The sequence below is a fragment of the Thamnophis elegans genome, chromosome Z (genome assembly GCF_009769535.1).
Source record: "Thamnophis elegans isolate rThaEle1 chromosome Z, rThaEle1.pri, whole genome shotgun sequence".
NCBI lineage: Eukaryota > Metazoa > Chordata > Lepidosauria > Squamata > Colubridae > Thamnophis > Thamnophis elegans.
In genome coordinates this window covers 42,158,853-42,171,406 of record NC_045558.1, presented here as the reverse complement: position 1 = coordinate 42,171,406, position 12,554 = coordinate 42,158,853, and the positions used below count along the sequence as shown (strand labels likewise).

General features: G+C 33.8%; 1 protein-coding gene across 2 annotated transcripts in view; it reads left to right on the top strand.

Moving 5' to 3' along the window:
- The window catches only part of SKAP2 (src kinase associated phosphoprotein 2), a 127,210-nt gene that overhangs the window by 19,640 nt on the left and 95,016 nt on the right, over nucleotides 1-12,554 (top strand). For both annotated transcript variants that reach the window (XM_032237312.1, XM_032237311.1), the window contains exon 4: nucleotides 5,990-6,088. In XM_032237312.1, the coding sequence (XP_032093203.1) occupies nucleotides 5,990-6,088 (99 nt within the window). The remainder of the gene's footprint in view (nucleotides 1-5,989; nucleotides 6,089-12,554) is intronic.

The following is a 12,554-nucleotide window of genomic DNA, read 5'->3' as shown; positions in this document are numbered from 1 at the left end:
CAAGTATTTAATCTGCCTAAAGGGGATTTTTTTTTTGTACACCCTTGCCAGAATTGGAAACTTATATTTTTGAGCAAATGCCAGGTCTCTGATGCCTTAGCTGAACCAATCCCTGCTGCCTGCCCTGAGATTTGTTTAATTAATTTTTTTGGCTGAATATTCCAAGCTGCACCAGGTGGCCAGATCTAGTCACTTTTTACATTTACTGCATTGCTTCCAAATGAGCACTGTCTAGGGGCATGGCAAAAGTTAAACAGGTGGCCCACACACAGCTTTTATTATTGCCTCTAGAACAACCACAGTTTCTTGGAATGTTGTTGTCCCAGACGGATAAAATTTTGTGATTCTCTAGTGCAGAAATATTCTTGAATGACTTGTTGCCAAGGGTGCCCAAATCAAGAGTCAGGCCCCTTTCTAGTGATGACAAAAAGGATTAAGAATAACTGGCAGGAAGTCTGCTGGCTATACCTCTATAAATTTTTTACAATTTATGAAATGTCATAAAATATGCAAAGGATGCAAATGATAGAAAAATGTGCTAATTGATCACAAAGATAGTAGTTCACACTATTGGAAGTTCTGCTTATCACATTAGAAATCATTTACTAAAAAGCTCTTTCTAAATAATATAGAGCTGCAATAGCAGATAATGTTTAAAATCTAAGTTAAAAAATAAGTAAGGTAAGAATACATTCTTTAAAATGCTTTAAAAAAGATAGAAATACAATTAACTGTGACACAACTGTGCCCTCAAGCTGACAATAAAAAATTGCATATTTTAAATAACAAAGAGGAAATAAGGCATAAGTAAGAATTGTTAAGTTAAAATTTTAGAAAGTCAGACAAAGCCTGGGAAATCTTGTGTGATGTTTTCCAAAGAAAGACAAGCACTGAATTGTTTAACTGTCTGGAGGCAGTGAGTTCCACAGTGTAGCTGCTGGCAAAAGAGGTGACGCATGAGACAACGTATACCATCGAAAGACAACGGTTTTTAAATGATACAAGGTTTTGGACGTACTATAAAGATAAATGAAATAAAAAAATTAAACAATAGCAAAATGGCATGACTTTGAAAAGTAAGAAGTGGATGCTTTAAAATAAATGTAGAAAACAAGAGACAACCAGTAGACAATAAGTATGAAATACAGTTAGGAGAAATATTGCTCAAGACAGATGTTTCAAAGAATTTGATGACATTGACCTGGATCTTTTATAGAAATCAATTTATGGAAGACCAATAATTGTTTCCAATTCCATCTTCTTCCAATTACTCCCTTACTGTCTTCCACACTGTTAAGAGAGGTCTACTGTCTCCACAGTCTTTTGGAAAGGATGTTTTCATGGGTGTCTTTGAATAGGGAATTTTATTTTCTGAATTTACCAGGATATTAGAAATTGAGACCTTCTGAACACAAAAAAATTGTGGAAACAGTTTTAGGCTTTTCTTAGGATACAGGTATGATGTATCCACACTAATTTGCATCACATAAAAAGGTATTTAGACCAGTGCCCTGATAGATGAACACAATTCAGAGTGCACTGACAATGTTTCCTTGAATGGTAACAAAATGTTTGCAACCAACTTGCCAAGTTTGGCAAGTGAACAGCCCAACTGAAATGCAGATTTGGTAAAAGCTAGGAATCCCCAGTTTTAAATTTGGACTAGTGAACATCTATAATTGTTGTCACCAGACTACTTCTGGTCTTTTATTGGTCCTTATCAAGGGAATCTCTCCTTTTAATTCTACTTCCATGCTGTGTCCCAGTGAAGAATATTACATCTATACAACCTCACAAATTTTTGAGTCACAAAGATAGATGTTAAGAAATGTGTAGTCTCTTGGCTACAAATTACAGATGCTCACTGTAATTTGAACATACATACATACATACATACATACATACATACATTTAGTGTCACAACCCCTGGTATGCCCCAATTATGGGAGGAAGCTAACTGCTTCCATTATCTGTCAATCGGCTCGTCACAAGAGTCCATCACGACAGAAACCCAATATTTTTACTGTTGCCTTTGTTATATTTGTGTTATATTTGTGCTGATAAATAAATAAAGGGAGACTAGTATAGATCTATTTCAAGCTATTTAGCTCTCATCAGCTAGCCATACCCTTACTGGGATTCGAACCTGTGCTTTATTACATCTTAGGCAGACGTCTTAGCCATTAAGCCATTAGCCATTATTTATCAGCACAAATATAACACAAATATAACAAAGGCAACAGTAAAAATATTGGGTTTCTGTCGTGATGGACTCTTGTGACGAGCCGATTAACAGATAATGGAAACAGTTAGCTTCCTCCCATAATTGGGGCATACCAGGGGTTGTGACACTAAATATATACCTTTCTCCCTGGCTTCAGCTGATAAGGAGGAGGGCCTGTGGCTTAATGGCTAAGACGTCTGCCTAAGATGTAATAAAGCAGAGGTTCGAATCCCAATAAGGGTATGGCTAGCTGATGAGAGCTAAATAGCTTGAAATAGATCAATAGCAATAGCAATAGCAGTAGACTTATATACCGCTTCATAGGCCTTTCAGGCCTCTCTAAGCGGTTTACAGAGAGTCAGCATATTGCCCCCAACAATCTGGGTCCTCATTTTACCCACCTCGGAAGGATGGAAGGCTGAGTCAACCCTGAGCCGGTGAGATTTGAACCGCTGACCTGCTGATCTAGCAGTAGCCTGCAGTGCTGCATTTAACCACTGCGCCACCTTGGCTCAGTGGCTCAGATCTATACTAGTCTCCCTTTATTTATTTATCAGCACAAATATAACACACACACACTCACTCACTCACACACACACACACATATTGACAGGAAACAGAAGAGGCTGTTTAAAGCTAGGTAGAGCAGAATTTTTGAAATTCTTTTCAATTTTTAATAATTCTGTTCTAAATCACAGAAAAATATTAGAATATGAATGGAATTAAGAAGCTGGAAATATTCCAAACAATCTCTGCCATAGGGATGTATTGGTAGAATATTTCTGAAATGTGTTCGAGTGCTACTTAAAAGTTTGTGAAATCTTTTTGAATATGACATAAAATGTGATCTATTCTCCATACATGCCCTAATTCTAGATAAAGAGAACACACATAAGCAGATGAGTCAGAACATTGCACTTGTTCTGTGTGCCTGAAGCATTATGGAGGCTCCTTGTTATACATAAGTCTTACTTTTTTCTGGAGGACAGATCTGTTTTTATTTTTTATTTTAAAGAATGGTAGCATTCCCTACATTCGGTTTAAACTTGATTTGCCAAGCTGTCCATTGCTGGTTGTGTCCCAAACAGGTGCATTACAGCATCCTCGTCATCATCTCCTCCCCCTCCTCCTCCTCCTCCTCCTCCTCCTCCTCCTCCTCCTCCTCCTCCTCCTCCTCCTCCTCCTCCTCCCTGTTAGCCAACCTCTTGTTTGACATAGTTCTACCATTCTTTCATTATCTCCAGTCTCCCCACTATATTTTAAAGACAGCCATTTGGATTTTTCTACTGGGAAAAATGGATGGGAGAAGAGCTACAGTTAGGGAAATGCATAAATTCTGCCCTTAAATTGTTCTGCAGTAAAGCTCTAAGCACAGGACTTCTTACAAGCCACTATTCCTATTCTAAAACTCTTAACACAAGTGGTTAATTCTGAAAGTGTAAGTCTAATCTAGATATGTTAAATCAGAGAACACTAGAATGCAATATGAGTTAGAGCAAGTGTTGAGATTATGAGAGGTTTACTTTTTGAAAATTGCCATTTGCAAAGGTGTTAGTGAACCTTTACAGATATGCTTTTCATTTGTGTATGTGTTTCTGTAAATAAATTTTGTTTTAAGAATGTATATATTGTCTGTTCTAATAACAACTGTTGATTATGTTAAAAATCAATTAAAACAGTAATTAAATGATACAAATCAATGCATAACATTGATAAGGAAACATTAAAATCCCTGGAAAAATAGTTAGGAATGGAATTTTTCTCCCAGATATTGATAATTTATTCCACTGGGTAGACGTCATAGAGGAAACTGTTGAATTTATTGTTGTCAAACATGGAGAAGACCCACAAATATCTATTAATGACCTGAATCGGGCAGGGAGGGCTGTACAAGAATGGGCATTTATGTAGATGCTTGAGCTTGGGCTTAAACCATTTTATTTCTTATAACGCATGCAGCATTTCCAAATCTGTGAGGCTCCTGTGATGAAGTGTCTGTGGTTGCAGATATGCAGTCCACATGTTACAGCATAGCTGTATTATGTGAACCTCACTTTTCTTTATTTGTAACGATTTTGATTTATGGAGTATCAACATGCATAAGCAGCACTCCTGTTCTTTCTTTGAAGTACTTGAAACAGTAGACAGATTTTAGATTAATGAGACTTTTTAAAACATACAAGAATGTTGTAAACATTTAAAATATTGTCTTCATCAATATTCCTGAAAAACTTGAAGGAAAGGGTGGAAAAGACCTAGGAAGGTTAGGGTGAAGACATAACATTGAAGACATAACATAAAACATTGGTTTTTGCAGTCTGATTCAGTTAGTCCTCCGACTTATGACTATTGCACCATCCTCATGGTCATGTGATGAAAACTCAGATGCTTGGCAAATACAGCACTCTGGGATCATATAATCATCATTTGCAACCTTCCCAGCCAGCTTCCAATGAATCAACAAAATCAGTGGGGGAAATCAGATTTGCTAATGACTGCATCACTCACTCAACAACTGCAGTTATTCACTTAACAACTATAACAGAAAAGATTGTACAGCATAACTCACTTAACTATCTTGTTTAGCAACAGAAATTCTGATTCCCATTGTAGTCAAACCACAAGAACTATCTGTAGCCCTTTTTAAAAAATGTGTGGTATATTCTTAACATACTACCCAATTCATTTTTTATTTACCATGACTTTGGTTGTGATACATTTTATTATTTGTATCACTTTTTAAGGAAGGAAATGTTTTGAAGAGACAAGGTATCACGGAATTTAATTATTTATCAGAAATCAGTAGTTATTACATTTCCTTGTGTAATCTTATTGTTTACAGTGGGTTAAATATTTTAAATCAAACCCTTATCTCTGTGAATTCAATCAAGTGGTTTAATTCAGCTGTGAAAGTCAGATTCAGCAAGTGTGATAATGCTTTTGCTTTCTTTGGCGTGATTTTTTCAGCCATAGGGATTGATTAAATAATCCAAGATTTTTCATGATATGTTAATGTTACACCTGGAGTGCAGCCCTTGGTTTATTGCCATTCTCTTAACAAGCCAGTATATTAAACAGGATTTGTACTTAGTTTACAGCCTGTTCATTTTTATTTTCATTTTTTAGCCTGAATGTTTCGGGGACTTGTGATAGTAGTCTGGTCACGTCCTTACTTTGAAAATTTGGGATGTTGAGGAGTTATAATTGCAAAATAGGCCTTTGAGTGTTGGAAATAACTGAGGGGGGAGTGAAGTCAGGTTTCTGTGTTTGCCAAGCTCCCCCTCTTCCAATAATACCCAAGAGGATCAGGCAGTATGTCCTTCCCCAGCACTGTTTTTTTTCAAAGAAATCCATCTTATTGTGCCATTTCAACCATCTAGTGAATGTATCTCTTTATTTTTACACTTCCTTTTTGAATTAGGGAGATTTTAAAATAGAATGTTTTTTTTATCCTCACTGAAGGCATTGGAAATTATACCAATTAAGTTTTGGAACTTTTGTTGTGAGCTAATTAGAAGGGAAAGCTCTGCCTAATGTTCATGATGTATGCTTCTGAAATCCACTGTTGATCTTGAAATTCAAGGTGCCCTTTATGCTAGCTGTCCTAAACTTGGCACCTATTATGTCCTGATAGTATGATGCTAGAATTCTCAGCTACTGAAGATTGCCATCTCAAAATAACCAATTGGGAAAGCTTTGCTGTCTGCATAATGTAAAACTGAAAGTCTCTGCTTTTAATCACTGAAAATGTTTTATTATGTGCAGGAGGTGATGACGAGGGGGAAGAGAATGAAAGGTCTTGTCCTGCTGCCCCTGACAGTCTCTCTCTAGCATGTGATAAAGAGGATGAAGGCCCTTCTGATGGTGAGTGATTTTTCTAGATCTCATCCTAAATAATTGTAATATTCTTGGTAGTTTGGTTGTTTTCTAATGAACTGCATAAGAAGATTTTGTAGGATAATTTGAGAACAGTAAATTCTCAGAAAGCTTAATGCCCTGAAAAGTTTCTTACCTTTCCACGCTTGTTAAGGAACTGAAGAGCACTCTCTAGTGGCAGAAAAAGCATGGTGAAATGATAATATTTGAAATGATACATTTGCTTGTTTTGTGTTAAAATTAAAACAGGTTCCTTAGATGTCCTTCATAAGCAGAGAAATCAATGACTGAAATGCTTTTCTTTTTCTTTTTCTTGCAAATAGAAAATAGGATAAGATTAAATAATTTATTCTTAAGATTTTTACAATTAATAAATTAGTGTGTACTTATTGAACAATTATTTTTAAAGGTTTAAACACTTTTCCCACCATTTTAAAAATAAAAACCATAATCAGTTGTAGTTTTATTTTAAGGAAAAATAATTCAGAGAATCATGGCTTACTATCTGTTATTAATAAGAATTGAGCAATGTTTGATAAATCACACATACATATAACTATCAATTTATATGAATTTGTTGCTCAAAAATTTAGATTGGCAAATGAGGGTTGTCAAGGGAAGTGGTGGTTTGCCATATATTAATCAAAACGTGTAACCTCTGTTTCAATTGTTGAATGAAAATATGCATGATATGCTACATTTTACGTTATTCAGATTATTCCCTTTGGAATCATATATTGCATTTATGAGATAGAAAATTATGCCTATTGCAGGATGGGGATAACTCAGAGTGGTAAACCTTGTAACAGCCAAGCAAGCAGGATATTTACATTCTTCGAATTCGGTAGATTGTATAATGTTAACAATAAAAGTTTTCCTATTTTGAGTCCATCTTTGTTTTTATATTCTAAGAGTCAGTTAAATATCAGGAATAAAATAGCCTTTTAATAGCTTTTTTTAAATAAATGTATTTATTGGTATATTAGATTAGATGAAGTTTTAGACTTATTTTTCCCATAAGGCATTAAATAGAGTATAAACCTTTGTCTTTATCTGACAAATCTGGTGCTTGCGTTCCATTCTCCGTGTTTTATGGTAGTGGACATATTCAACACATTGAATACATATACAAAGAAACAAGCATGAGAAATGATTTTTTTCTAGTTTGTTTGAGACAAAAAATAGACAACTGCTTTTCTTTATGAAAGTAGAAAGTCAATTGCTGAACAATGTTGAAGCCTGAGCCCTAAGTATTACCAATACAAATGCATTAACTATTAATTTTAAGAAGCTTCCAAATACTATTATTAAGCTATGTTAATTATATTAATTTGAATATTTTACAAGTCTTTCATTTTGTAAAAAAAAATCAAGATTACTTAAATTAACAAAATGCCTATTGAACAAGACAACAATCTTCTACTTATTAAGTAGAAATTGAAATAAATGTTGAACAGAGAGATGAAGTTATCCATAATTAATTTGGGAAAGTAAAATAATTTTGGCCGAGTATCTCATAGCTATCAGTGTAGGCTGGAGGCAAGCATTAGCAAAATTATATGTATACTTCTTGCACAGATCCTATAAAGTTAATGGAATTTACCCGAAGAGTATAATATTTAGGCTATTTATGTTTCTCTCACATCTCATAAATATTGATATTTAATCTTTATATAAGTTTTTACTGATGTCTGTCCAATAAATCACTATGGTGTCTGTTAGTAGAGAAATGAATTCTATTTATAGCATGGACGGTTCAGAAATAAATCCCCTTGAACACAATGGATATGTGAGTTTAAGATTAATTCTTTAATTCAGTCCTCCTTTTCTCTCAATTAAATGCCTTAAGGAAATTCACATTTTAACCATGTAAACCCTCTTTTGAATGTAGTAGTGGAAATTTGACAGATTCTTTATGAAAGCATATACTTTTTCATATGCAAAATACTTAAAAGAGTTCCAGGTATTACATTTATAAGTTCTGTGGAAACATAGATTAATGATATATATATAAAGATAAGAATGATGGGCACTGTTGTTTTAAATAGAAGCTTAGAAATTACAAGCAGTCAGTGGCAACCTTGATCAGTCATCTATAGCTAAATCTCTCTGCAAAGGTATAAAAACACATCTAAAGACAATCACCGGATAGTACTATATTGAAAGATCATTTTGACCATCAATGGAATAATTAAATGGGGAAGGGTCTCAAATTTCTTTTCTGTCAAACTGGTAACTGCTGTGTCTTTTTGACTGTGGTTCCCCCGGAGGGCATGAGTTAGAATTCCAATTTTTTTTGGAATATAAAGTTGAACAATGCATCTGCTTTTTGCAACATGAATGCTGTTTCTGAAAAAGTTGATTTTTGACGTATACTTCTCTACATACATTTAAAGTCTGTGGCTGGCTCCCATTCTTTGTCTTGTAACAAATTATTTATTTGTCCCCTTCCCTCTCTAGTTCAAAAGTCCATTCAATTCCCCAATGGCTACCTAATTTTCCGGTTATTCCCCTCAAGCCATACGTGTTTTGATTTCTTTATGATTTATTAGGTACTGTAGAAAAGATGCATAAGTTACATCTTCTAATGAAATTCAGGCACACCTCAGTAATGCTTTGACTCAGTTGTCAGCAGCAATTAAATTTCTAGCAGGAAGAATAATACAGAGGCCCAGTCATCGTACAGAAATGAAAACAGAAAGAAGCTGCGAAGGTGAGAAAAACAGTTGTGAAGAAGCAACCTCAAATAATACAAGATGTACAATTCTTAGCCAGCATACAGTTCCTGCCTGGCTCTTCTTTTATTGGCTATTGGTCTGATTGATAGGAAAATCATAACTTGCTATATGCTATGAGGCAGAGTTCACTTGTAGGTTATTGTAAACTGATAAAGGCTTAGATGGAGGTCTGATTTTCACACTGAACCCGGCTGTACCAGATTAATGGAATTTCAATGAGAAGCTGGACTAGTTGCAGCTTTGTCAGAAAAACTGATGGAGATTCTATAGTCACGACTGCTCATTAATACAAGTTGTCTGAAAGGTGTAGGGGCTTCTCTGTACAAAGGCTTAGGATAACTGATTTTTGAATAGGATTTTATTTATTTATTGATGACTAGTTTTCTTGTAAAACAAATGATGGCCTCTTCTATAGTACAACAGTGTTGCACATTTGTTAATATATTTGTGGCAATGAGTAGGCCTTGACCTGACAGTGTTCACCCTTGATAGAGTTGGAAATCAGAATAACAGGAGTATATTATTTTGTATATAAATCTTACTTGGCAAATATTGCTGTTTTTTAAGAGACTAAGTTGAAATGTGAACTATTTGCAATTAATGTTTGATCTTAATTTGGAAAAAAAGCTAGGGTATGGTAAAATCACTGGATTTTGTTTCTAGAAAGGTCATTCATACTACAATGCCTTAGTTCATTTTCATCCCAACACTATATTATAATATAGTAGGATGGAACATTATTATTTCAGAGAAGAGTTTTCGAGACTGTAGTATCTTGTGATTCATCCTGACTCTGATTTTTCTACTTTCCACTATGCTAGCTTTTAAAAAAATGCTAATTTTTGAAATACTTGTGTGTGGGCCTCCTCATAAGTCAGATGATAATAATTATACCCATGATTCAATCATGAACCTAATACGTTTATATGATTTCATGAAGAAAATTAGTACCAGAAATTGCATGGCTATTAGTCAGAATTCAGAGTTTATCCATGTACTTTGGAATGTTCAGATGTATGTGTTGGCATACAAATGAAAGAAAATCAATCTTTCTTTGCCCCAAATAATAGATAATACAATGACTTACTTCCAAGACTAATGGAATACTGAAGGGTCTATCTGACAGGAACCAGTAAACAGAGATGCAAGAAAGTAGATTTAAATAGCCCTCAATAATCTTTTCTACTTTATAGGAAGTTTTTATTATGTATGAGTGGAATGGAAATAGGACTACATGCCAAAAGATTAAAGAATTCATCCTTTTGATTAAATTTCTTTCTCCTTCACCAGAGTTTCTCCCTTTGTTCTGGTGTAACTTCGATGTAGACATCTTTCTCTGGTTATAGGCTTGAAGATAGATTTTAAAAAATACTATGTGAGTATTTATAGTTATATTACATCATTATTTATTTATTCATAGGAATATAGGTAAGTGATAATAATCAGTTAATAGGTAAAATTTATGGTAGCCTACCATGTCAACTTGATTCCGCATCTTTCAAATTTCAAGCAGCTTAACTACCAGACATAATGGAAAGTGGCGGGGAAAAAAATCTAATGATTTTGTGATTCATTCTGAAGTGGGTTTTTTTGTTATGAATCAAAACTTGTCTACTTTTGTTTGAAGCTTAGAATGCTAATAAGTAGATGATTTAGGATTTAAAATAAACTCTTTAGCCTGAGTTCAACAATGGAAAATGGACGTTGAAAATTTGCCTGTCAGGGTAGTTGTCTCATTCAAAAATGGTGGCATATAAATATCCATACAGAGCAAAATAAAATCTATGCTTTATAAAAATCAGTTGTGACATACTACTTATGTGTTTCTTCATTAAAGATTTTAGATCACATTAAAATACTAGTTTTACCAATGGCTAACTAACAGAAGTAAAATGATGTCTTTGACCTAGTAACTTGTTTCATTTTTAAAATTTGGAAGGTTTTGAAGGAAGGATTTTAGTTCCCCAGCTATACATATATTTTATTAAGAAAAAGCTGTACAGTATACTTAGAAGAAATAGTGTGTATTTAAAAAGCTAGTTAAATACTTATACCTGATACTTTTATACTGAAATAAGAATTCTGATATGACTAACAACTATTTCACGATGATGAATAAAAAATCAAATGACAACAGAAGTAATAAGCATTGCAGATAATAAATCATCCTAGATTGCCCTATTGAAACACATGGTAAAAATGTAGTTCTTAATGGACATCTAAAAATGCAGGGGGGAAGAAACCAATTTAATTTTCAATAGTCTGGGTTTTATCAACTGGCAGACTTGTCCTGCATATTCTCTGACTAGACCTCCACTTGTTTTTGATAGATAGAGTAAGTCCCAAACCTTTGTGTATATTTTCACTCTGGGTTTTGCTGAAAGATTACCTACATCTTTTTTGCATAAATATAAGTCTTATGCAATTTAGCAATGTTTCTTTGCTGACTTAGATAATTTGCTATTTTGCTTGGAATTTTGAATTAAGGAATTTTATTCCATCATGGATAACATCAACTTTATTTTTTGTTGTTCTTATTTGCTGCCATTTTGTATTTTTGATTCCTTCAGATTTTATATCATACCATGTTTGTGCAAAAATGAATTCAATGCATTTAGTTTTTATTGATCCATATTTCATTATAGTAATTTAATGCTACCAAATAGTAATTTTAAAAGTCAGTGACCACAGTTACTTTTTATCAATCCACTGCTTCATAGTGACTTAGATTCTTCATCTGATCTGCATTGCTCTGTTTATGAGCAAAACTAATTAGAGGCATCCATAAATTTTTTTTCTAAAATAACAGTTAAAAGAGTGGAGCTTATTCTCAACTGAAAGACAACATGACCACCATTTTGATAATTGTTATGTTTATTAAAAATTTCAGTAGCTTGAAAAACTTTGAAAACTCCTGCCCTAGACCACATATTGTAGTCTTATTCCATATTTCTTCTTTAAAGTTGTTAGCACTTTTGACTTCTTCATTTCTGCAGTTTTACACAAGTTTATTATTACCTTAGTTCTTTGATTATTGTTTGACAACTAGCAATTGCTTGTTATATTGCATTTTATAAGTCAGTAGATTCCTGAAAATTATCTTTCTGAAAATATTTCTCGTTGCAATTCATAGAAAGCTTCAGAGTAGTCTTACCATCCTTCTAAAGCTTCTTTGTCTCCTCTTCTGTGACTATTCCTGAGGTATTATCTTGCTTTTACATTTTCTTGTATTTTTTCTCATTTTCTTAAAACATTTTTAAATTTACCCTTATTTGTCGACATCATTGGTTGAGATATTTTTCCTTGTCTTTTCTTCTTTGTCTTATTTCCCCTTTATGCTAGGAATGCAATTTACCTCTGCACTCAGTTCTCGTATGCTGTACTTGCTGCCCAAGGTTTCCAACTTCCATCTTTCTATGCCTATTATTCGTTTTTTCCCCTGTGATCACTGTATTTTTGTCTCTTTGAAATACTGGACTTGCTGTTTTTCGAATTTTGACGGTGTGTCTTATCCCTTTTCACAACTAATCAAGATCTTTTGTGAAGAGTTGGGAAACGAGAAACTGTTTCATATAATGATCTTATATTTTGATTATATGTCCTTCAAGTCAAATCTTGCTGACACAACAACTCTATTTAATTTTTTTAAGTTTAATTCATATATATTTGACACTTAATAATTAATGGACTGTTCCACAATATCTCAAAGTGCTCTT